The sequence below is a fragment of the Ambystoma mexicanum genome, chromosome 2q, assembly GCF_040938575.1.
Source record: "Ambystoma mexicanum isolate Mex_15411 chromosome 2q, UKY_AmexF1_1, whole genome shotgun sequence".
Lineage (NCBI taxonomy): Eukaryota > Metazoa > Chordata > Amphibia > Caudata > Ambystomatidae > Ambystoma > Ambystoma mexicanum.
Window position 1 is genome coordinate 1401160548 of NC_090924.1, and position 26648 is coordinate 1401187195.

At 43.8% G+C, this 26648-nt stretch overlaps 1 protein-coding gene across 5 annotated transcripts in view; it reads left to right on the forward strand.

The window, feature by feature from the left end:
• Positions 1-605: 605 nt before the first annotated feature.
• Positions 606-26648, forward strand: part of SATB1 (SATB homeobox 1) — a 595469-nt gene continuing 569426 nt past the window's right edge. Inside the window, exons 1-5 of one of the 5 annotated variants that reach the window (XM_069648886.1) lie at positions 606-2178; positions 4433-4668; positions 8116-8292; positions 9021-9147; positions 9888-10011. In XM_069648886.1, the coding sequence (XP_069504987.1) occupies positions 4458-4668; positions 8116-8292; positions 9021-9147; positions 9888-10011 (639 nt within the window). In that variant the 5' untranslated portion in view covers positions 606-2178; positions 4433-4457. The other 4 variants (XM_069648889.1, XM_069648888.1, XM_069648887.1 and 1 more) reach the window with 4 other exon arrangements.

A 26648-nucleotide genomic window follows, 5' to 3' on the forward strand; every position in this document is an offset into this window, starting at 1 on the left:
TTTGTTTTATCTAGTCCGTTTATTGTATCAGTTAGTTCCCTTCTCACTAGACTCATTTCAATGTAGCTTATTATGAGTTGCCATTGCCTGGGACAGCATTTACTTCACGGGTTACATAGAAAGTACAGTGAAGGGTATAGTCAATGGTTGCCCCGTGTAGTATTTTTATATACTCGCTGCTGAAAACATCCCATGTAATAGCAATTAAAATGTAAGTGGTATTTAAAAAAAAAACAAGTGCCACATGAAATTCCACATGTTTTATTAGCACCATGCACTAAAGCACCGGATGCCTCCTCTCACACGTCTGTGTTTATATCCTAAAACTGTGAACAAGATTCTGTTAAGCTCACTTTGGCACTTTTACAGTGGTCATTGAATTGCATTTGGATCGACAATATTCTACCGTTGTTGCCAGAATTGTCTAAGAAGGTGAATATATTATTAGTTGGTTAAAGTTGTGCAGAGATGTCACTGTCTGTCTGCTTTCCACATGCCATTACTTTGAGGTGGCATCCAGCCTCTGTGTGTCCTGACCAGCCAGCACCTGCTCCATTTCCACTTGTCACTTCGGTCACCCAACGTTGATCAAAGCAGAACTAGCAAATGCGCTGTGTTCCTGCAGGTGCGGGAGTCGGCCGCTCGTGTGTTACAGCGCAGAAGGCTCCCCCTGCTGCTGCCGCCTGCCCAGGGCTTCCCCTGGCTCTGGGAGGTGGTGCTGAGCTGTTGTTGTGGTCCCCTCTCTGCGCCTCCTGCCGCTGCTGCTGTTTCGCCTTCTCGCTGCCATACTTCCCATTGCTCCCCCTTATTCTGGGTATTGTGTGTAATAGATGCAGAGCCGCCTCACTCTAATCAAGCTGATTAGAGATTCCTGCGCGCCTGGCCGGAAATAGCATCTCCCCCCGAGTCCCCCGTTTCCCTCTACCTCCCTCCCTCCCGTATCGGTGAACCCCCCCTCCCTGATCTGCCCCTCTCCCTCCCCCATTCCAGGACTCCTGCCGCCGCCGGGGAAGGGCTCCGGGGCAGCTGCATCCCGGCGCTGGGGGTGCGATCACAAGCCCCAGCACTCCCCGGGTTTATTTTATAATAAAATGAGGAGGAGGAAGAAGAAGCAGCAGCAGCAGCGACAGAGCTCTCAGCAATAGAGCAAAAGAGATCCGGAGACGACGGCGGCGGCAGGAGGAGGAGGAGTGATGAGTCAATACAACTAATAATTTAATGGGGACACAGAACGAGAGGCAGGGAGGGAAGACACACACACACACACAGCCACAGAGCCGCGCACCAGCCCGGCCTAGAGCCCACACTGCATGCAGCCCAGCTCTGATCGCAGCGCACACGGAGCCCTCGGACCACGCTCCCCTGTTTGTGAAACTCCAGCAGCACTTTTGGGCTTTAATCTTTTCCCTTGTGGGTGTGCGCAGCCTGGGGACGGCTCCCTTCCGCCTCCCACCCTCGCCCGCCCGTGTTGTTCTTGTGTCCTTTTTGTGCATTTGTTTTGCTGTCTGGGCACAGCCTCCCGGGGTCTTCCACATGTACGGGAGAGGCAGGTCCTCCTTGCTCTTCTTCCAGACGACCAGGCGAAACTAAAAGTGGCAGCGTAGCGTCTTTCCTGCACGGCGCTGCACGTCTGTCCCTTCCGCATGAGGTTTAGGCTGTGTAGGAAAGTTTCGGGTGTCTCCAGTTTCAATTGTTGCAGTCTCCTGTTTTGAATCCCGATTCGGGTTGCTGGATAGCCGAGGGCTGGTGTCAGAAGTGCACTTCTGGGGTCCTTGCTCCCAACCACTCTCAGGAAATGTCGCTCTCGCTTTAAGCACAATGTAGCCTTTCACCTGTCAGATCCTGTACACTTTCACCCTTTCATCTCACGTCCTGAAGCAGGCTGCCTTCGTAGGCGTGTATTTAATCTTTTCGTGTATTTGCCTGCATATTTCACGGCAGTCTAGAGTCCCATACCGTGGCCACCCCGCCTCCTGTTTATTTCTGCCATCCCCCTCCCCCAGCCCCGGCAAATAAACAAAACAGAAGCGAAATCGCGCACATTGTCAGGGGAAGTGTCGCCTCCAGGTCGGCTGTCAGGAAGGAGGACCTCGAAGAGACCCGGCTGGACTCCCCCGCCTCCTCTCTGATGCACAGGGGCTCGGCCACTCTATTTACATGCTGTCAAGTTTGCAACGGGTGAGTTCCACGGCGGATTTGCCGATTTCAGTTCGAACTGCAGCTGCTTCTTTTCCTTTCCCAGATGAACTCGCACTTTGCCTTTGTCTTGTCTCTTTAAAAGGTCAGTAGCAAAGTCTGGCCTGGATTTCTTTCCGACAGCCAAACGGAATGGCGAAAACGAGAACCTCAATATATGCTGTTGATTTGCGCGAATGGGAGGTGGCAGAGGGGTAATGGAGGGAGTTATTGTACGCAGAGTGGCATTATGCAGGACACATGGTGCGGGCCAATCGGGTACTGTAGAGCTTCCATTTAGACGCTGGATGCATGTCACCCTGAAGTGTTCATGAGATGAAGAACTCAGTGCCTGTGTCCAGACTGCGAACTTGCAGCTATATCCAAGGTATGCTGCCAAGGGCAGGATGCTTGCTTAAAAAACAAAAACAAAGCTGTCCTGCTGATGCCATCTCCTCGTTATGTGCATAGTGAGTGAGATCTCGGTGAACTTTAGCCGCCATGGGCCCAGAGTTTAAAGGAGCAAATTAGGAGTTGTATGTGCATGATGTAGCTCTCGGCATTGCAGAGCGTTATTGCAAGACTACCCCATGTACACAGAACAGCTTACGATGTTTATTGCAAAGGTCGTTTCTAAATGGCGTGCCAGAACGGGTGATTCTATAGCCTGGCTTATTTATTACCTTAACATTGTATTGACTTTTATCACTTACGTTTAATTTGCAGGTATTTCCATAGTACTTTTTTTATCGATAGTCTTTGTGAAATAGAGTTGTTTATTACCGGCGGTTAACGCGAGAGCGTGTTAAGGCAAGTCGTATTTTAATTTGTACCGCCACATTTACACCTTACTATTGTTGTAAATGTAAATATTAACAGTAATAATAATATTAACAATTGTGCCAATGGTCTTTGATTTTTATTTTATATTCAGCTGCAGTTTTATGTAATTCAAATCCGGAATCTTCGCGAAAAGTTTTACCTGTTCCCGTGTATCTATGCTAATATTCCTAACCACCCAGTGATAACCCTATTGTGTCCCGCTTACCATCCCACCTTATGTGGGGAGTTCAGTTATGTAAATGTGAGTTCACTTTTTTTCCGTTGCGTGTTTTTCTACCTGACCAGCAACAGTTATATATAATGTTGCAAATTGTGATAAAGATAAGTGTAAATATAAGGCAGACTAGAATAATACAACAAAAGTAATGTTGTGAAATATCTAGTGCATGCCGAGCTACTAGGCCATATTGAGTAGCAGGTTCTGAATGCAACACCTCAGGAATTAATGTTCCATTCCCAGTCAAACAATGCAGTTGGCAAGTCATAAGGCTTGCTAAATTGCTCACCCTTAGGGATCCTATCAAGTAGTATTTAGCTTAAAATAGGATGTGGAAGCATGGCAGGCTATGTCTTGCTGGCATGGATTTTCACGTGGAGCTATTTCCAACTAGTGGGATGTGGTAAACGTTGATATCATTGCAGCGCAAGTCGATATTTGAAGTCCCTGCTGTGTCAGCGGGCTCAGACCCATTGTCTGAACCTCTTGTCTCAGTTTGGGTCAGTATATCATTACGCTTAGTGGTCACTGGTCAGATTATGAAACTGTCTGAAGGGATGGAATCCAATCTCTTCCACACGAACAGTTGTCTTTTGATATAACATTGGGGTGATTTACTACTGATGTTGTACACGTACACACCCATACGTTCAGTTCATCACATACAAGGTAATGCATTTCATCCGTTGCATATATGTGACTGCCATAATGGCAATGCTTGCACCGATGCTTACTAAGAAAGATCCGCACCTTATAGAACAACGACCCAAAGACAGTGAAACGAAGTAAATACGGTTTAGCTGGCACTAGCAGTCTCCTTTCTGACATTAAATTACATTATTCCCTATCTAGGTATGATTGCTTTCTGCCGGGTTATGAAAGGACGCTAATTTATTTTCGGCTTTAAAAAAATCATACTGTGTTGATGACTTAGTCCAAGCAACATTTTCTGTTATTTTCAATTATTTTAAAGGAGAATAGTCCTGCCAGAAAATTCTCCACTGATATCAAAATGGCAAAGATTGCTTTTGGTATTCATTCTGATAAAAATGTTATAAATGCACAGGTTTTGTGTGTGTGTGTGTGTGTGTGTGTGTGTGTGTGAGTGTAATTGTGTGTGTGTAATAGATACACACATCTGTATACTTTGAGAATTGTGAACGTACCATACATACTCTCTTTTTTTAACCATGGCAGGTGATCTTTAGAGGCGGGACCAAGTATGGACCATTCGAACGAAACAACTCAGGGGATAGAACATTCAGAAATGTCTAACAATGTAAGCGATCCGCAGGGTCCTCCAGCCAAAATTGCACGCTTGGAACAGAATGGGAGCCCATTAGGAAGAGGAAGACTTGGAAGTACAGGCGCTAAAATGCAAGGAGTGCCTTTAAAGCACTCTGCGCACATGATGAAGACACACATTAGAAAAGGTAACATTCTTAAACTCCTCCGTATGGGGCAACTTAGCCACTTATTACTTTGCACCTTGAAAACTCTGTTATTAAGCTGCAAGTTAGGGTCAAACTTTATTTCTAATTTTCTCCAGCGCCCCATCTCTGAGTGTACTTGTATTCTGGAATCTTCGTTATAAATTCTGCCTGGGATATGTATGCTGCATGCTTGGGTGGCGCATCTTTCTAACTCAGGTGGAGGCTGACCGTTTGTGGAAGAGAAAAAAGTCTAACTTGGTCCTACAGGTCGTGTTTGTTTGGAGGATCTCCTGTAAGACAACCTGTACAGCCAACTTCTCTCCTTTCCGCTAACTTTTCAATAAAGTGTTGTTCCAGGCTATGTATGCTGGAGCTTAATGTACTCATTGTGGTCAGGGTATCCAGAGCTGGCACAGCTCAAATCATCTACTGCAATAACGATCTGTTTTTGGGTGTAAAGCATTGGGCACCATATCTATGGAAAGTTCAGTTTGATGTCCCGTTTTGAATGTTGACCTTTCGAGTGCCAATTTTTTAATGAACAATAAACCACTAAGGCGCCATATTTTTCTAAGGGTGATTGCCTTGCAATATGATATATTTTCACAGAGGAGAGCGCATTTTAAAAATCGTTTTCTCAATGCGTGGGATTTCTTTGACATTTTTGAACACTTGAAAATCGTAAAAAGTCACTTGCACTGCGTGCCCATTTTTCATTGGTATGAATCGGTAAATCAATTGAGGCTATTCAGACTTTCCTTCTGTTTGCATCTTAATGTGCAGAATACAACATTTCAGCAGCTGAGCCTGTTTAGCATGTAAAGTTTGAAGGTTGAGGAATTTCATTGTGCGAGAGGCACAACATTTATTCTACAATCGTTTACTTTTTCTTCTGTTTGGCGAAAACAATGCATATATTGATTCAAAAATGAACAGACACAGCAGTCCGTATTGTTAGATCTTTATCTATTAAAATTGAAAAGCAGCTCTTCAGCAAATTCTTTGGCCTCTGTTCATGATTACTCCTATTATTGATTGTTTGCCAAGAATGTATGCATCTTAAGAAAGCCGGGTAAGAGCATTAAAATATAATTTATTACAGCTTTTCAAGCAGAGTGCATTAATATTGTACTGTGCAGCACTAGAGCTATATAAAAAGACTTTCTGACGCCTGCAAACATATACGTACCATAAATTCCTAAAGAAGAGATTTCAGCTGTCTCTCGTATTATGTGATATTTACACAGTAAACTTTAATGCCAGGACAGTTTTAGACAAGGATTCTACAGACTTCATTGCGCCTTATGGCTGGGGGTGTTGTTTACACAGTCTCGAAAGCTTCAGCAGAGGCTCCAGCACAGCTTCCAGGTTGAAATCATATTGTATTTTTAGCACCAGCCACTGACCACTGCTCCCCCTTTAATACCGGTGGGTTATAAAGTTGCCGCAGTTGAATGACTGGCCAAGTAAGTAAGACCATCCAGCTGAAGAGTGTTCCTGTGTGACTTGGAGTAGGAGGGTGGCTAATGACGGGCACACTAAATGATTTAGCATCAAGATTTGTTGTCATACGATATCGTACCACGGTATTAACCTTCATACTTAATTGCAGCCATTCAAAACCACAAAATGAAAGAAACAGATGACTTTTTATTGCGAAAGGTGAAGCATTCAGTAGTGGCTAATATATTTACTTTAAGTGCCGTAGAGCCACCTAACACAAAAAAGCACCCTTTGCCAGGGGATGGAACTGCAAAGAAGTCTGTTACATAAACATGAGTCAATTTCAGAAGTCCCTTTATAAGTGAAGTAACTTCAGTGCTCGACCTCAATGTAGCATATGGATGTGCAAAGCTAAGAGCATGTACAGTGGAATAGGTAGCTCTGGCAGAGTTCTGTAATCCTGTGTTTGCATGTTAGCACAGGCAACGCTTAACAGCTTGAGTATCACACATGGTCTAGTTTTATTTATGATTGAATTAAAATATAAATGCATGCCCTACACAATAATTTTTGTTTTCTTAAGCTTTCGTTCCTCATCACAATAGCCCTTTAAAATGTATGATAGGGTTTTTTTAAACTCATAGGTTATGTTAATTCAAACCTGTTTTGTTTGCCGACAACTTACTGTTCCTAAACTGCTTCAAGTGTAGGTTTTATTATCATTAACAAGCGCTAAACGTCTCCACATTTTTGAAAAGCAGCTCAGCACTTAGTTCTCTGTATTCAGCTCTACCTTAGGCACCCCTGAGCGGTGGGCTTTTGAAAGCATACTGTGCGGCTAGAAGCTGTACAGCTGGAAGGCTAATTGGAGCTCCTGCCTGCCCTGTTGACGTGTACCCAATAGTCGGTTTTCTAAAGGAGCCCCCTTAGAGGCAGTTTGTAAAAAGATTCTTGGCCCATGTCAGACCCTTTACTGTTGGATTGTTAGGAGTTTTAAAAAAAGTGAATCTGGCTGCCTATCCAAGGTTTTGGATGTGGCATATGATCGTAGATCACTCCAGAATCTTGTGATTTGAGCGTTTAATCTATGTGATGTTTGTTTGTGAATGTTTGTTCATTTGACTAAATCTTGTAATGTCTAGCACTTTGAAATATCAGTGCCAATAGTGCTACTTCAAGGGTAGATGCATATACATTTAAAAGATTGCCAGTGCCTCAAAAAAACACTGAATTTCCGTAGCTGATGATTAATGGCACACATGGAAGCAAGGAACGACATGAAAATAAAGTAAACATTGTTCAACAGTTAGGCTAGTGCTACAGGGAAAAATGTGTCTTCTTAAATTAATGCACATTCATTTGTAAAACTCGTTCAAAGGAAAGATGGCACAGCGTTAACTGACACTTTATACTTTACAGGACGGCACGAACAACAGGTACAATACAAGCACAAAAATAAGTAATGGTTGTAGTTCTAAAGAGGGTAGGGCTCAAACAGTGTACTAGATCACTAGTTAAACCCAGTGCAAGAAGTGCCTTGCGATAAAACTATTGTCTTATCTAATTGTAATCGGTCCAGGCCAAATTTGGAATGCTGCAACCATTAAAAAAAGTATTTTGGCACCAGGTTGTTTTTTTGAGTATTGCTTGTTTCTCTGAAGTTGGTGGCATGAAAAGATGTTATCATGTAGGCGTCATTAGAAAACTCTTACTCTGAGGGTGTTTGCGGTATGTGGATTCTTGCCACCAACTGCTCACAACATACCAGACAGGACAGAGGCAAGCAGCTTCACACCATTTGTCTTCACAGTCTTTTACCAGCGATTGTTTGTACATTTCAAGATTTGATGCCCACTCACTTTTATACTTTTGATGCATTTACTGTTTGTGTGAATTTACTTATATATAATAGTTTTTGCAATTTTATAACCTTCTCATATATTTGGTGGATACTTCAGTGAAAATTAGGTGATGACGTGGTCTATCCTGTGTTTGGTTTCATAGGAAACATGCTTCCTGTCTTCTGTGTGGTGGAGCATTATGAAAATTCCATTGAGTATGATTGCAAGGAAGAGCACGCAGAGTTTGTGTTGGTACGAAAGGATATGCTGTTTAATCAGCTGATTGAGATGGCACTGCTGTCCCTGGGATATTCTCACAGCTCCGCTGCCCAAGCAAAAGGTAAATATGAACTAGGCACCCTATTTCCACCCCTTTTTTAAATTCACTAATACATGTAGTTAGGATTTAACAACCAGGCTTCCATAGTATGATTGTGAATTGCGCCTTTATAACATGTGTTTACTGTTGTTATGGTGACAAATTGCAGTAATCTGGATTTGTTTCAGAAAATATGCGTTAAGTGAATCATTAGCATGACCACTGACCTTAATAATCTGCCTTGTTGAGAATCCACAAGAAACTAGAGTGCACGCAGCAGATGGAATGTTGAGAGTCAATTTGCATTTATGACTGAATATTTAACTTGCGTTCATTTGTACTATTTTCCCTGATGATTTCGTAGCATTCTTTTTTTCCACCGTTGTTTTATGTTTCTGTAACTATGCATTCTCCATTTCAAGCTATACGTGTTTTATGAATAATCATTTGGTACCTTTTCCTATTTTGCACAACTATGAGCTTTCATTCTTTAGGAATATTCCACCAAAGATGTAAGATCATATTTTATTTTTGAGACTTTGAATACATCTTTGGGAGCTTTTTCAAATGAGTCACTTGTTCAAAGCAGAAATCTAGTCTTTTGCGTAGCACACAATCCTATGTTGACCATGCACTTGTATGAACTTTTGACCCTTTAATGCTCTGTTGGAATCAATAAACTTCCCACAACCTCTGGCTGTGTCTGTATATGTTTTTTTATTGAACCTCTTCCACCTCTATCAAAACAGGGCTTATTCAAGTTGGCAAATGGAACCCTGTCCCTCTCTCCTTTGTGACAGATGCTCCTGATGCTACGGTTGCAGATATGCTGCAAGACGTGTTTCATGTGGTCACATTGAAAATTCAACTGCACAGGTGAGTTACAAAGTAGGACAAGCCCCGCTTCGTTGGTGTTGAGCTTCGTGTCAGCTGTGTTAAATGACTACATTGTTAGTTAAGCAAGCTCTCCACACAGTAGTCTGACTTGTTTTTGTGGTAACGATGCGTTTTTAAATTCCCAATAATATAAAACATATTATTTCCTTTTGAATTATAAAGCACCGGCTTTTTGTTTTCACCCCATTAAATATTTTGTATTGTATTCCGCCAATAGCATAGTTCACATGTATTCTAAAGAGGTACTTTACATGAAATTTACTTGAGCGAAAATATTTTTGCATATCTTGAACTGTGCCATCTGTGTACGGTCTGCAAAAACAAAATGATTTTACTAGTAGTATTCATATATTTTATGTGTGGAGGATTCATTTCTTTAAAAGATAAACGGCTAATATGAGGTGATGTGTTTTTTTAAAAAAATAATCCGTAGCGAGAAAGCATTACACCTTAAATTGTTTTACCAAGCGCATCAGAGCAGGAAGGTAGAAGTAACATGAAAAAATAGTCGCCACATGCAGCTGATGTATAATTCATGCATCAATACAGCAGATGTGTTGTATAAAGTAATTAACTAATCGGAACAATCAGGAGACCGAGAGCAATCTCCAGATGCATCTGCTTGATGCGCAAAATGAAATCTGTCTGTCTTTAAGGAATGTTTTTGCAGCAAGCTGCAATCTTGTAATAATCCGTTTTCTAATCTTTGTCTCAAATAGTTGCCCCAAACTAGAAGACTTGCCGCCTGAACAGTGGTCTCACACAACAGTACGAAACGCTCTGAAGGACTTATTGAAAGATATGAACCAGAGTTCGCTGGCCAAGGAATGCCCCCTTTCCCAGGTATTCCACATACTTTCATTTAACAGCTGACATGTTGACGGATAGTGGGGAGCAGTGAGAATATATGTGCAAAAAAAGGCAAAGAGCTGAAATTTTCTTACACGCTTCCAGTGATCTCTAAAGAGTACAGATACAGGTCTGAAAAAGGATTTGGCCGCCCTAACATCTTCTTAACAGGGATTGTTAAAATATGAATACGATTTTACTCTAACGAGCTAATGGAGGGCACTTTGTACTATCGGTTTCTCACCACAATTAACATGTTTGCAGATTTAATTTTCCTGTGTCGTTATTATGAGTTTCTTGATGTGAAATTTTGTTCCAATGTGTAGCTAAATGAGAGTACATTGTGCAAAAGCAGAGGAGGGTGATAGTCCTTTGTGATCTGTCGAGAGGCAGCTTTAAAGAATTTAAGAAGAATATTCTTGTAATTCAATGCATGCTGAATCCTAAAGGATGGTCTAGTTTCTAATGTTGAATGATGAAAAATTTGAATGACAGTGCTGACGGTGCTTTGGAATCGATACTTATTGTATATAATTCCAGTATTTCAATTCCATATAGCTGTGATATATTTGTGGAATTTCCTAATTTTGCCTAACAATTGTCTATGTAGTCTGAACGCTGGTTGGTCGACACATAACATTGAAAATATGTGTATGAAGTGATTCTTTTCTTTTGAAATGCAACATTATATTTTGTTACTACAGTTCTTGGCTAAATATTTGAATATTTGGGAAGTTATGAATGAAAACCTTTGTTGTGGTTGCCACACATAAGGCTTATTAACATCCTCGGTGGGGAAGCCAGCCAATCAGGAGGCTAGGTACGTGGGTTGAATCTTCGATGTTAGCCAGAACTCCAAGCCGCCTGATGGCCGCTTCTCCCACCCACCATCTTCCTCTAACCCCGGACATCTTTGTAACTAATCCCCCCTTCCCACTTAACTTATTCCTCTTCGTCTTCTTCATGCCATACATTTTCCCGTTATGTTTTTTCTATCCAAAATTGTTATGGTGCCCTTTTGTGCAAGTGTCACTGCTTAAACTGCCTTCTATTGCAATTCCTTCCCTCCATAAGAGTTATGCATTGGGAAGTTAAAATGTGTTTCCCATTAAGATAGTAAATGCTAAAGCGTAAGTGCAGCATACCCCATCGAGGAGTTGTTGTTCTAGAAACCTGGCTTGTTGCATATTGATGTGTCTTCTTAGACAATCAAATACAAAAAGACTGGGGAATTCAGTATTTAGGCTGCACCCTAGTAGTAAAAACGATTTCACATTGTAACTTTAATCAAATGTAATATAAATAATGGCTCTTGACTGCTTCATAAAAGTGGTCTTCTTTTCTTTATTAGTACAACTTCCAAATGAGTGATTCAGAGGCAGAATGCAAACATGCGGCCAATGCATTTTGGACCCAAGGCCCCTCGTCGGGGGCCAAATCTGTGAGTGATACAAAATGAAGTGTCAGCCTATAACTAAACACTCTTCTCTGCATGATAAAATATAGTCAGAGTATATTAAAATATATTAAATCGTTACATACCTGAATTAAATAGAACTCATGAAATCCCAAGAATTCCTAAAAACAAAGTAACGCTAAATGTACATGATGTTACTCCTAGATGTCTAGTCATGATTAAGTGCAAAACATATATATATATATATGTATAAGGAAACCTATACTTAATCTGTACCTTATCTGAGGGGTCTCTTGTAAGACTGCTAGCTCGGAGACAAACGGCTGTAACAAAGTATAGAATAAACACATTTATGAATTTCAGTACTTGCAACTCATTATTGCTAAGGATATGCCTCTAGGACCACCTGTTTCCATTTACCAAATGTGCCCTGTAGCTATCTTCATCTGACAACCAGTTTAACTGAAAAACTTGCGGCCATCCGTCATTACGCCCATGAACAGATTAATGAAAGATACTTTTTCAAAAAGCTGGGTTAGACCGCATGCAGATGACATCATCAGATGATGATGTCACCGCGCGATAACGCTATTTATAAAACATCAACAATGTCATCATTGTCGTACAGGCATCAATTAAGTGCCGAGCAGGCGGTGTATCTAGAAATAAACGCATACTATGAATCACAAACAATATGTTAGATGTAACTTTATACATTTTAGATTGCAATGGTTCACGAAGCCAGAAAAATAGAAATGTGCCCTTATAAATGTACGCAGGTGAAGATTCTCTTTGTATTTGCATGTGTTTAAAGAAAGATGAGATTCTATTATCCTTTAGTTGTTGGTGTCTGACGCTTGGTAACATAGCTTCAATGAATAATTTGGACGGGAAGTAATCGAATATATATTTGCAGGTTTGAATCGATACATGTAATGTGTTTGCAAAGCTGTCAAATTCTTACATTCTGCATAGGTTTGCAAGCATCTTCTCTGTTAATTCGTGGAGAATGTCGGTCATTCCGTTTTTGCTTATTTTTGATCAGTCACCTTCATTCCCTGTTTCAAAGCAGCTGAACAAAATACAAATATAATGTATTTGGTGAGCTGGAGTAAGGAATACATGAATGAACAGACAACCTCTTTTCATGACAGTAATTCTGTTGCATCAATGCATAGTGCTTGTATGTATAGGTGGACATTATTGGAATGCTCGTTTATGCATATTTTTTGTGGGCTTAGAGGAATATGTTATAATTTTTTTATACTAATTCCCAAATGTTCTCCAAATACTATTACAGAGTGATTTGTTTATACTGATGCAAAGGATGGCTGATGTAGGAAGTTATGTATTTCTATGAATGGGTGAATACATGAACTAACTGGCTTAGATGTGCGAATTAGTTTGGAAACAAGTGATTGGGAGAGTACATTATTTGTTATCAATATGGGAATTAGTGTTGCAACATTTGACATAGCTTTGTCCTCCTTCTCCCCAATGCACCAAACTATACCTGCAATAATATGTCACAACATCTATTGCGCTTTCAAAGAACTCTCACGCACTTTTTGCGAAAAATGTGTATTTACTTCCTTCTAAATATTTGTCTCCAGTGATATGATATGATAAGATATGGCATTTGTAATGCACCTATACACAAGTGTTTGGAGGCGCGACAAGGCAAGGAAGGGGGAAACAGATGGAGGACAGACAGCGATCTTACTAAGCTGGGTGTCATTTAGATTGCGCAAGTGCATGGGAAGGGGGAAAGGGATAAGTGCGGGGGGAAAAGGGGAGGGGAAAGTGCACTACATGGGAAAGTAGAATAAATAAGATAATGGAACGGCCGGATGGTGGCAAGTGCAGGTAAGACAGACACAAGTGCTGGTAGGGGGACTGTAGGGATACCGAACAACAGTCCCCAGGTGTGGGGGTTGCCAGGGAGGCTGTGCAGGTGTGCAATTGGCGGGGCCAGGGCCCGAAGATCAGAAGGGTGGCCAGGTAGCCAGTGCAATTACAGCCAGGTATTCAGCAGGGGGGAGGGGGAGAGAAAGCAGAATCAAAGAGGAAGGTTTTGAGGTGCTTCCAGAACCATAGATGGCTCTCCTCAAGTTTCAGGGAGGCAGGAAGGCTGTTCCAGAGGGAGGCCCCTGCCGAAGAGAGAGATCTACCACCAACTCGTTTCTTGGAGAAACGACTGACCCTGAGGGATTTGGAGGCTGAAGAGCGAATAGGAAGATATTTGGGAAGAGAATGTTGAAGGTATTGCGGCCCCAGAAAGCCTTGTGGACAATGCAGAGGGTTTTGAACTTAATCCTCGCAGCCACTGGGAGCCAGTACAGAGATTTCAGTCCTGGAGAGATACAATCCCTGGACTTGAGGCCAAGGACAAGTCTCGCAATCCTGTTCTGGATGAGTTGCAGAGGGCGGAGAGTGGAGGCATGCAGATTTAGATAGAGGCTGTTACAATAGTCCAGTCTAGAGAGAACCAGAGCTCTGGAGACGGCGAGCTTCTGGGGGAAGGAGAGGAAGGGAAGAATACCTCTGAGGAGGTGTAGCTGGTAGTGTGACTTCTTAGAGACGTCGGAGATGTGAGGAGAGAAGGAGAGTGTGGAGTCGAAGGTGACCCCAAGGTTTTTTTCCTTGCAGGTGGGAGCAGGAAGAGTGGGCTCACTTGCTTCTTTGAATAGCCACCCTGATCCTATAGGACTATGTCGGGTTTTATTCTTTGTAAAAATAAATGTCACTCTCTTTGCCATAGTGACAAAAATGTGAAAGTTCTTATGATGCAGCAGAGGCTGCGTCAAAACCATCCCAGTGCCCATAGTTCTGTCTTATTTCCCTTTTTGCTGCTACGGCTGTAGGAGTGCTGAATGCTCTGGAACTTTTGATAGGTATTCAGGAACGTTTTATCCATGCTTTATTCCCGCCAGTGCAGAAGCTGCCCAGTCAATATATGACAGAGGAAAGTATTACTTCCATTTCATCAGAAGACAAAAGTGCTTGAAGTCAGCGGAACATATTATTTGTTGTAGTAAATAATACTATGAGGGTGGTTTTATCTGACCATAGAGTTTGCATCAGGAGTAAAACTCCGGAGACAATCTTACCTGCCTGCCTGGATTTACAACTGATGTTTATGCTAGTTGATAGAAAAAAGTCTGTAAAATAGAGGTGAACTCCAGGGAATTATATTTGTACGAGTAAGGCATCATCATTTGGGCAACCTCACCAGAGAGATGCATTCACTTTCTTTAGTGCCTGGTTAGATTAGTAATACATGTAATTGAAAGTGCTTTGGTGTATGCGGCTGATAAAGCAAGGATCCACCCTACAATGTAATCAGGAATGGGGAGATCCCCAGGACATGAGCCATTTTAAGGTGTGTCCCGTTTGCGTGTGTTTCTTTTGAAGGCAGGTACAGAAGGTGGTTTTCCTTAAGCTGGTGATTATTTCAACTTTAGATACGGACTAACAGGATGTGTTGTTCAGTATATAGAACAGAGACCTGTCAGCTCTATATTGTCAACAGATCAGACCCTCGCCCTTTAAGAGGCTATTTGATTGAATCATCTATTGTAAGGGGGTTCAAACATTTTAAGCATGGGCGGCCAGTACTCAATTCTTCTTGGTCCCCTCTATGGGAAAAGAAAGCTCAAAAGCGCGCTTCCAGAACATGAGGAACCCAGAAGGGCCATGAATTGGAGATGAGTAAAAAAAAAACAAGCGCACATTCTCTTTGGGGATAACCACTGAGAGGATTATTCAGCAAGCAAAATGAAAAATGGCAATATGCCACTTTCGTAAGAATTCAAAGACATTTTGTATTCCATTTCTGCTGAAGAGGCCTCTGACACACATGGTTTTGATAGCCCTTACCTAGGTCAAACAGATCTGGTACTGTGGTCTGTTTCAGCTGTCAAATGACCAACTGTAGCTTCCCTTTAGGCCAGACTGAATAAAGGGCTCCATGTATCAACTAGTGTCCACGAACCTATGAGCCAGATTGCTTGGCTTTTAGCTTGGACACTGCAATCTTCCTCTTGATGGACTGGAGCTAGTTTATGGATTTAGAGGACTTGTTCAGTTCTTACCTGAAGTATTATTCCGGGAAACAGCCTGTAAGCAATGCAGTAAGTACACAGGCAGACTTTTATTTCCATTGTTATATTTAATGGCAGCCCTAAGGAAAATGGCTTGCTCCAGGGGACTGATTCCTATTTGGTAGCCTGCCTTACTTATTTTCTAAATTGATGCTGTCACCATTAAAAGCACATGCATATTTTTGATTTAAGAGCACCTCCATGATATTTTTGATAATGTAACTCCTACGAAGCCCGTAACAGGGCCCATTTCAGATCCCTTCTTAACGAACATGTGCCTTTCTCTACTTGTCTCTTGGCCCTCATCCCTGACATCGCTGCCATTGTAGGTTTGACTACGTCATGCACAGATTATGTTTGTTTCATGTGTACAGCGCGTCCACAGAAGTGCTTTATAAAGCCCTTCAAATTACATAAAAATAAAATTAACCACTACCAGAATCTAAAACATCCTTTACTAGAGATGACAATGTAGTGTTCTTTAGTGGCGTCTGCTTCGAAGGCTCTCTGCAGGTGTCGTGGGTGGGCTCTACAAACGCTTTGGCCCTAATCTACAAAGCAGTTTCTCTGCTTGCATGTAGCAGCTGCGCACTAAAGTACGGACAATGACACACTTTTCACATTTAAACATAAACATGTGCATGTGCAAATAAATATGCTCATTCACTTAGCTCCACGCGACAAGTGTCCGAATTTTGGGGCATGCAGGGTGTGTGACAATTGCATCTCAGGTAAATTACTGACTGCCACGGATCGGGGGAGAGGGGAGTCGTCATCATCCTTAATTCACGCAGCTCCCATTTGCGAAGCGTTCGCAGTATTCGATGAGCTGTGGTCTTGTGGCATGCGTTTGTCGAGTTTGCTAAGCGGAGCCCTTTTTTAATTAGTGGTTCTATTTTTTGTGTGTTATATGTTGTCAACGTGGATCACTGGACACTCTGTAGTTATTTTACGCCAAATAAGTTGCATTTGCTTCCAGAGTCAATTCCAGTCACATTCGATGTGGCCGTGTTTTGTTCATTGCGCAGTGCAGGCATACAGTGGAAGAGCGATGATAAATGACCTAACGTCACGTGTGACTTGCAAACATTACGCTATTTTGTGTGTTTGCAACATAAGTGTTCAGATGCAGTTTGCACCGGTTTCTTAATTTCCCCCTGCTTTCCGTGTCTTCCCCGTGTGTTCTTAGTTACTCTTTGTTTTCTTGAGTTACCAATGGAAGTGGACATTGGAGTTTGTTGACACCATCCATGTAGTGCAAGTAATGGTGCAATTTTCCAGAATGGTGGAAGTGACGTTCACCGGTGCACAGTGAAATTGCCCTGTCAGAAATCTCTGTGTGAGTTAAGCTAGAGATTAGTGACCTACGACAAATCGCTCATAACTGAGATGCATTGGTGATGGGGTCTGGCAACTCATACGTAATCTTTTTTTTTTTTTTTTTACTTAACATCTGTACAAATGGTGTGATATGTAACCGCAGAAAGTCTGTAGAAATCAATGATTGGCAGCACTAAGGTACTAGAAGGTACCAGTCTTTGGAGGATAGCTCAGTGGCAACAAGCTCGCCTTCGAAGGAAGATGACACAGAGAACCACTGGGTCCGCGCTTAGAAACCTCTGGGTATTAAGCGCGTTATAAATAACCAATCATATCAATGATACCAACCCTTTTACACTCTCCTAACATTCGAATTACAACTTGTCAAATATTTTCTCGAGAAATAATGTAAAAAAAGAGCTACATATTGTTCAAACATTTCTAATATTAGAACAGCAACAAGTAAGGGTTAGACTCATAACTAATGTATGGTAAACGGTCTCAGATTCTCCTAAGGGTCCTAGCATGTCCCAGACCCTTAGTCTAGCTAGACATGAAACGTCTTTGTTTTGAGATTTAATGAATTCAAGGAAGCATCCCCCAATTTAAAAAAAAGGGTTTTGTGTCTCCTCTTAGGCCAAACGCCAGTATTTCACCCATTACTTTAACCTCATCTCGTAGTATCAATCATTTAGATCTGGAATGTGTGCAGATTTTGACTGACCTGCCACTGCCGGCCCACCATTCAAAAATGACTTACTTTGTATGCAGTGGGCCGGTTTACTAAGCCTTTGAAGGTTCACTCAACTGGTACACCAAATGATCACTATGGGTAGGAAGCCCTGTTAGTTCTCTTATGATCTCTGCCCAATATTTCATTAGTTTGTGGCATTTCCTCTGCATGTGGCAGGATGCCACATCCCTCTGCAACACCTCCAACACAGGGTAGATCCCCGTTTCACAAAGTGTTTTACTCTTGCAGGAGCAAGATACCATCAACAAATAGTTTGTTCATATTGTGCACATGTGGACAACCTATTTATTCTAGCCTTAATGTTCTCCCTAGTGGTGTCTCTCAGTTCTTCACCCAAATTAGCACGCCAATCCACCATAAGGAATATTGTCCCTGGGGGATGCATATTTAATAAGGTATATAGCCCTACAGTTCCCAAACCGTTCAGCGAACGGGAGGAAAAAAGTAGCTTTTCAAAATGTGTGAGGGGCCTCGTTATGCTTGCTCTCCTTTACCTATTCATCAGTCAGTGACAGACCAGACCATTCTACACTGCTGGAAGTTTCTAATTGTGTCAGTCAGCTTGTTCAGATCCTCCATTTTCCCCATGCCTTCAAATGTCTCTGTACACAGGCGTGATATTAGGATTACTATTTAGTGGGGTTGTAGGGAACGATACAAGTCCCCTTTTATCTGCCAATCTGTATTATAATGTCATCATGCTTTTGATCATATGTAGTTCATTAACTGCAATCAGTCAGTCCCTTTTCGGCAGCCTTGTAGCATAGCGCAGGCCATCCTCTGAAACTTCATCCTCTATCCTTTTTCATAATTTGGTTGACAGAGAGTTCAATTTCTGCTTTACTGTGGGCGATTCCTCCCAAAAGGATGGCTTCCTCTAGAACAAAATATAAGTGTTCCACATATCCTTGATGAGGAAGCTCACCACACAAATGCCATTATGTCCTTCTTCAAGTTTTTCAACACCGTATCAAGGATGAGTAATAGAAGTGTCTGGAAGTGGTAGATGAGCCAAAGAAAAATATTAATCTTGACTGAGGCCTCTAACAGACCAAGAAATCGCCATGTTTCCAATGATCTTACATCCTCTACTTGGCTCCAGCCTTCAGTTATTGCCAGTGAAATTGACCCTGAGTTATTTCAGCAGGGACAGAGCCCATTGAAACGACATTAAGGGATAGCAGCTGCACACTGATGAGGTTAAGATTCAATGACGCTGTTTTGTCCAGGTTAAATTTGACACTGATGCTGCATCCAATTCTGTGAAATCTTCACTTGATGAGGGATAGAAGGGGACCAATGTGCCATGGAAAATAGTACATATTCTTCAAATTATAGAACTTTGTGTGCGTCCCCAGTATATGATTTGATATGATGAGCCATTTATAATGCGCCTGCACACAAGTGTTTCTAGGCACGACAACACAAGGTAGGGAAGACAGAGGGAGGCAAAACAAACGATCTTACTAGGCCTTGTGTCATTCAGATCATGGAAGTGCAGGGGGAAGGTGGAGAGGAGAAGTGCCAGGAGGAGCGAAATGGGAAGTGCAATCAGGGCAGCATTGCTTTAAGTAAGTGCAGCCAGGGTAGCCGACTCAGGGTAAGTGCAAACGAGGCAGGGGACTGTAGGGTAACAGATACAGCCCGTAAGTGCCAGGTAGGCCCCAAGGCAGGGCAGGGGCTACTGGTTGGGGAGGAGCCTGCGGCCCATGGAAGTTCTGAGGGTAGCCAGGCAACCAGTCAGCGCAGCAGACAGGTAGGTCAGCAGGGGAGAGGGAGAGAGAGGGAGAGAGGGAGAGAAGGCTGAAGCGAAAAAGGAAGGTCTTGAGCTACTTCTGGAACCTCAGGGGGTACTGCTCAAGTTTTAGAGGGACAGAGAGGCTATTCCAGAGGGAGGCACCTGCAGAGGAGAGAGATCTACCCCCCACTCTCTGCCTGGGGAAGCGTCTAACGCTCATAGAGTTGGAGGTGGTTGAGCGAAGGGCTCGAGAAGGAAGCTGTTCAGGAAGAGTGATTTGGTCGTAGTGCAGGCCCCGGCCCCCGAAAGCCTTGTGGGCAATGCAGAGGGTCTTGAACTTGATCCTTGCAGCCACTGGGAGCCAGTGGACAGATTTCAGGGCTGGAGAGACACGATTCGTGGACTTGAGGCCACGGTCAAGTCTTGCAGTCCTGTTCTGGATTAGTTGCAAAGGGCGGAGAGTAGAGGAAGGCAGATTGAGAAAGAGGCTGTTGCAGTAGTGCAGCTTAGAGAGAACCAGGCCTCTGGAGACAGTGAGCTTCTGCGAAGGGGCCTTCTTAGTGAGGTCAGTTATGTGAGGAGATTAGAAGCGGGGTGCCTGATGAGAGAGAATAACACTTTATTCGGTTTTCACCATTAACAATATATGAAATACAAAACACGATGATTAATAAAAAAAGAGCTTAAAATTCCTTACCAAACATTTAAAAGCTTCAACAGTATACTTACAAATGTCATTAATAAAACACGCATCTACACATGACAAAACAAAATTCATAGCATCTGAGACATGCCTGAAGTTATTAGCTTTAAAGTGATCTTTCAACCATAATCGCCTCAGGTCCAAGACTTTTGGATAAATAAATAAAAAGTGAATGAAGTCCTCCTGAGTCCCGCAACTAAATTTAGAGAGCTTTGAGTTAAGCAACCACTTCATCCGCGCCCTAATGGGCAAGACATTCAGTCCGATCATTGCAATGATACGCCTTTGTGTTGGTGAACGGATAGCACTCAAAAGAAAATATTCATGGTAGATCTGACATGCCCTCCTCAAATGATATGATATGATATTTATAACGCGCTTAATACCCAGAGGTTTCTAAGCGCGGACACGGGGATCGGACCTTTGTTGCTCCGTGTCATCTTGCTTCCAAGGTGAGCACGTTGCCGCTGAGCTACCCTCCCGAGCTCCCAGTGAGCTTAACTTATCCATACTATTTGTTACAAGAACAACGTTTCTCCTTCTGGGCTTCATGGATAGTTGTTGCCTGGTAATTAGACCACTCTTCAACTTGTCAAAACCAATTTCCCACTTTTTGCACTGGATGCAGCAATCCTCATACCAGGTATACATGGCAAACCTCTCGCCTTCTCTACTTCTTCTCTTGCATTCAAGAGATTAGGATCAGCAATCGAGCAGAATGTAGTCTACAGAAATATTGTAAAAACCTTAATTCAGCCTGTACACCTATGCTAGAAACTCCAATCTCCAATGCAAGAGGAGTTCTCGGAGTACTGGGCATCAAACCTAACAACTTTCTTAGACAAATGCAAAGTATACGGTCCAAAAAGGTACACCTCACACATCCCCACACCTCACTGCCATAAAATATGGCTGAATAAATCTTAGTCTCAAGGGCCTGAATGCATTTATCAAAGCGAAATCCGCCAACATTTTGGGTAAAAACACCTGAGCCACCCAAACTAGTCCTTAGACGGTTTTCCACCATTGCTAGATGTGCAGATCACTGATAATTACTTCCGAGTGTGACTCCCAAATAGCAATATGAATCCTCCACATTTAGGATTACCTTGTCTTTAGACCAATTATATATCTTTTATTTTTTAGAACGAAACACCACGGTCTTGGTTTTGTTGAAATTTAATTTTAGACAGTTGATTTTGATATAATTAGATGCATAGGCCAGGCTGCAAGCCAGCCCCTTAAGTGGCAGATCTAGTAATAACGCATAATCTGCATAGAGAAGAGAAGGGTATAGCACCCCATTCAAACTTGGTGGAAAAGAGCCCATCAGACATGAGGGCGGTGAAAAATCAGATTAAAAGATAATATATATAAGCGGGCCAAGCGAGCATCCCTGACTCACTCCTTTATTCGTAGGAAACTCACTTGAATTCCCTTCACTGGAATGGCCTCTGACAGAGGCCTTGGTGTCTGAGTATAAATGAACAATCAAATGGAGTAATGCAGATGGAACACCCAACCCGATGCAAAGGATCTTACTGGCGTCAATGCAGAGATCGTTGGAGGTGCACCACTCCTGAATTGCAGATAGACAGTCAGGAATTAATGAGCGAGGATAGGATGCTGAGGGGAGCCTGAAGGAGAGCTGATTGTCACCAGCATAACACTGAAAGTTAGAGGAGAAGGTAGAGATGAGGTGGGCCAAAGGGGCTAAGTAGACATTGAAAAGCAAGGGTGAGAGGTTTAAGGCCTATGTAACACCACATGTGGAAGGAGAGGTGGTGGAGAGAAAGGATCCAAGTTGGATCTTGGAAGGGTCGGTTCAGGATGAAGGAGGGCAACCAAGCCAAGACTTGATTCGTGATGTCCAGGTTCTTACAGAGACAATTGATCAGGATGGCATGATTGACTGTGCCGAAAGCAGAGGAAAGATCAAGGAGGATGAGGACAGAAGGAAGGCTAGAGTCGAGATTAGTGAGCAGACCTTCAGGGGTGTTCAGGAGACCAGTTTCCATGCCTTTGGCTGCTCTGAAGCCAGACTGATGGTCATGGAGACAAGCAACAGATTCAGTGTGGAGAGTAAGCTGGGAGATGGCCAGCTTTTCCAGGAGTTTTCCTAGGAAAGGAGTGATAGAGATCGGGCAGTAGTTTTCCAGACAGGAAGGATCGGCCGAAGGCTTCTTCAAGAGGGGGTGCACAAGGGAGTGCTTAAGGGGGAGGGGAAAGTTCCAGTGACAAAAGAGTGATTGCAGAAATTGGCCAAGACTGCAGCGAGGGTATCGATGTGGTCCTTGATGCTTCCAGAGGCACAGGGGAGCACCTGCTTAGACGACACTTTCATAGATTGGACTTGTCAAGAAACGTCGCCAGGAGTGATCACAGAGAAAGCAAATAAAGGAAGAGGAGAGGGAAATGGGGCCAGAGGGTGGCCACGAGAGCTAGTGGGAGAGGAAGAGAAGAGAGAGCACAGGATGTCCTGAGTTTTAGTGGTTAAGTGAGAAGCTAGAGCTGGGCATAGGACCTGGGAGGGAACAGGAGAGGTGGAGACTGCAGTAGGATTGGCCAGCTCCTTGCATATTTTAAAGAGTTCGGCCTTGTTAGGGGCTGCACAGACACGGGCTTGGATGTGGGCTCTCGTCTTGGGCAGGACAGAGAGTCTGTAATGCCTTTGGAGCAGGCGGCAGGCCAGTTTGTTAGGGGATGCGCCTGATCTCGTCCACTTCCTTTCAGCCTCCCTACACTTGCGTTTTAGGGTAGTGAGGTTAGAGTCATACCAAGAGTTGCACTCAGAGGTAGGCTTCAGGCGGATTCTCATGACAGAGGCAATGACATCCAGAGTGTTCGAGATAGAGAGTTGCAGGTTAGAGAGGGCTGTTTCAGAGTGTGAGTCAGCCGCAGGCGTAGGAGGCGGAGAGAAAGTAGTGGCAAAGTCCTCCACTGACACATGCTTCATGGTCCGGATGACTGAGAGGGTAGGTGGCAGTGCTTGGGTCGGCTTCACCTGGGGGACAGAGAGCTTCAGGTGGGAGGAGAGCAGAAAGTGGTCAGTCCAAGGGAAAGGACTGGTGAGAGGGTTAGAGAGGGGGATGTCTGAAGAGATGAGAACATCCAAGGTGCACCCGGCAGAGTGAGTCTGATCAGAGAGCAGAATAGAAAGAGAGAGTGTGTCGCGAGATTGCGGAAGATCCCAGAGGAGGGATTAGAAGCATCCAGATGGATGTTGAGGTCCCTGAGGAGGAGAAGTTGAGAGGTAGAGTCAAGGAGAGAAGAGGAGAGGTGAGCCTACTCTGAGAGGGAGAGGGCGTCCATGCCAGATGGCCTGTAGATGGTGGCCACATTCAGAGAGAGGCCAGGAGAGATAGAGAGCGGTTATATGTGATTGTACCAAAGATAAAATCAGAGTGGTAAATTTCAGAATGGTCAAAATGCCAAAAAAATATGGACTTGTTTTTTATTTATTTGGGGGGGGTTCCCCCCAAGCCTTCTGTTTTTCTATCCTTTTAACCCCACACCAATCCCATCCCCACCCATTTTTTTTACCAACTTTATTTAGGTTTTCAAGAACATTGGTTACAAACATGTATGCATTTAGAGAATAGTAGGTGTTGGCCCTTCCCCATCATCCCCACCCATTTTAACCCCTAACCCCACTACCATATATATATTTAATTAACATTGTATTTTTTCGGTATTTTGGCTATCAGTAAAACTTACCACTCTGTTTTATTTTCCGGTAAAATTACTGGGTACCATAGAGAACCTGCAGACCAGGCATGCAAAGGAGGCGTAGGCTTGCAAGGAACGACAGAAGCAGGGACCCACTCTGGAAAGATCGGAGCTACTTCACCTCCGGGACGGTCGTTTCTGGTTTCGGAGAGTATCTTGTAGCCATCAGGGAGGAGAGTGGCACAACTTGTGACAGAGAACCAATGGCTCAACACATACGTAGGAACAGTTCAATCCAGGGAGTGGGGGTCCATGATGCATCCCACAAGGTATCTCTGTACGCCGACGAAGTACTTCGCACCATCACTAACATTCGTTCTTCTCTCCAAGCGGCCTTACAAGAACTTCATACCTTCGGCAGTGTAGCCGGATTTGAAATACATTTTGGGAAATCAGTGGCTCTGTCACCACAGGACATCAGTTCTCTTCAAGGATTATGCCCGATTCACTGGGATACCATATCTATCGAATACCTGGGGGTCCGGTTTACAGCTTCCCCAAGGCAGCCAATGTACCCCCTCTCCGTAAATCGTTCAAAAAGGACCTAGATAGATGGGTAGGCCATGAGATTTCGTTCATGGGCCGAATCACTGCAGTAAAAAAGAACTTGCTCCCTCGCGTACTTTACTTTTGTTCATCCCTCCCGGTGGTAATTCCGAAAATAGCACTGGACCAGCTCCAATGTAAATTCCTAAGATTCAAATGGCGGGTAAGAAATCTAGAATCCCCAAGAACGTAATGATGAAATGGATAAAAGGCAGGGGGTTTTGGCGGCTGCAAATCTACAGAAATATGCAGAGGCAGCCCAGCTTACACACTTGTTTACATGGACAGCCGATGCTCCAGCACCAAAATGGATGGAGATCGAGCAATCCCGAAGTTCTCTCCACCTCTGCTTTTTGCTGTTTGTCCCCCACACGATACGAAAACAATGGCTGCACCATCTCTCGTCAACAAAGGCCACCCTAAAGTCCTGGGACAAGGTGCTAAAAGGGAAAAAGATTACTAGGGGCATGGGCCTGCTTTCCCCAGTCTTCGGCAATCCCGCCTATACACCGGGCATGCCCCGGGGGGCTTTTGGGAACTGGAAAAAGGGCGGCCTACTCACACTAGCACAACTATTCGAGGAGGGTCAGCCGCGTTCATTCGAGGATTGCAAAAGGTAATTCCACCTTTCAGAATTAGATAGGTTCCCATACACTCAATTACACCACTGGATCACACACCCGGAAATAAGGCAAAATGCCACTTGAATCTGAGCCCGGTTGAACTGACTACCTGGCAGGGCATAGAAGGTGTATAAACGTTTGAGGGATGATCCTCTGACCTCCAGCTGACCAGACTATATGTCCCAATGGGTCGCTGACCTGGACCACCAATTGGACGATGCAGAATGGCTAGACATTTGGGCCAGGGGTCACACCTCGTCCAGGTGTGTGACGAACAATCAATGCGCCTTAAAACTGCTGTTCCGATGGTACTATCCCCGGCACAGATACATCACTTCCAGGCCTCAATTCCCCCTGCCTGTTGGCAAAACTGTGGGCACATGACTCCTATTTCCACATGTGGTGGGACTGTCCCTGAATCTGTTAGTTTTGGGAAGCCATTGTGGAAATCACAGAAGCTATTAAGGGTAGCAAAGTCCCGGTCTCCTCCAAAACCTTGCTTCTGGGGGCTCCACTCGAGGAAATATACCCGTAATCCGGGGCACACACTAGGCTGCTGACACACTTGCTACTGGCGCCACGCATTACCATCGCCCGACGTTAGAAATCAGTGGAAGGCCCTGACTTAATTCTATGGTGGATCAAGGTCTGGGATGTGCTGGTGGCAGAGAAGGTGACCGCGGCGAAGGATGGAAAACATCAATTTCAATTGATCTGGACGCCACTACTGGAATATGATCTTAAATATCCAGCTTTGACCTACAAACCCTGCCTGGCATGACCGTACTTAAGCCCGGGAGAGAACGGGTGACAGCGGCATTGCTGGTGTAATGGGTGGGGATAGGGGAGGAGAAATAGCGTTCTCTGGGGGGCTTTGTTTGCTAACAATGAGCTAAGGAACTGGTGCTGAGTATGGTGACTAACTCGTATGTAATGATTGCCCTCTCGTGTTAAGAGGTTGATATTGTATGCTCCAACCATTTAATAATAATAAAAATATGTTTTTTAAAAAAACTTGTGATAGAGCTGGCCATGAACCTTGTCTCGGTGAGAGCGAGCACATCCGGTTCAAGTTCTTCGAGGAGGTGGCAGATGTCAGAGCAATGTTTGACAGCAGAGCGAAAGTTGAGATTAACGACGTGGAGCAGGTGGCCACATTTGAAAATCTTCTGTGGTGAGGTACAGGCTTGAGAAACGCCCAGTGGATGTGATGAAGGGGCCCGGGAATGGGCACAGGTGGCAGAAGGTGGTGACATTGTTGCCAGAGAGTAGGAGGAGGGTGCCAGAGAGGCGACCGAAGAAGGAGGTGGCAGAGAAGCCAGAGAGGTGATAGTAAGAGTAGCGCGCGAGGGAGGAAGTTGACGCGGGAGACGCCTATTGAAAAGGAGGAGATTGGGCTGGGGGCCCTGGACCATGACGGTGCCATTCAGATAGACATTAATGATGGTCTTGGAGGAGTGGAAGTAGGCCAAGAGAATCTCCTACAGAGTGCAGCCATTAATGGGAGAGGAGGAAAAAGAGAGAACAGAGACCGTATGAGGGGTCCATAGGTCTGGAGAGGGAACGACAAAGAGTATGTCAGTGAGAGTTTGTCTGGAGGAACACTTATATGGGTATCAGGGATAGTGAGGCCTGGGTTGGAGAGGGTAGCACTCACTGCACCTCATCAGGATATCCCTCTTGAACTTCTTCCTTCCT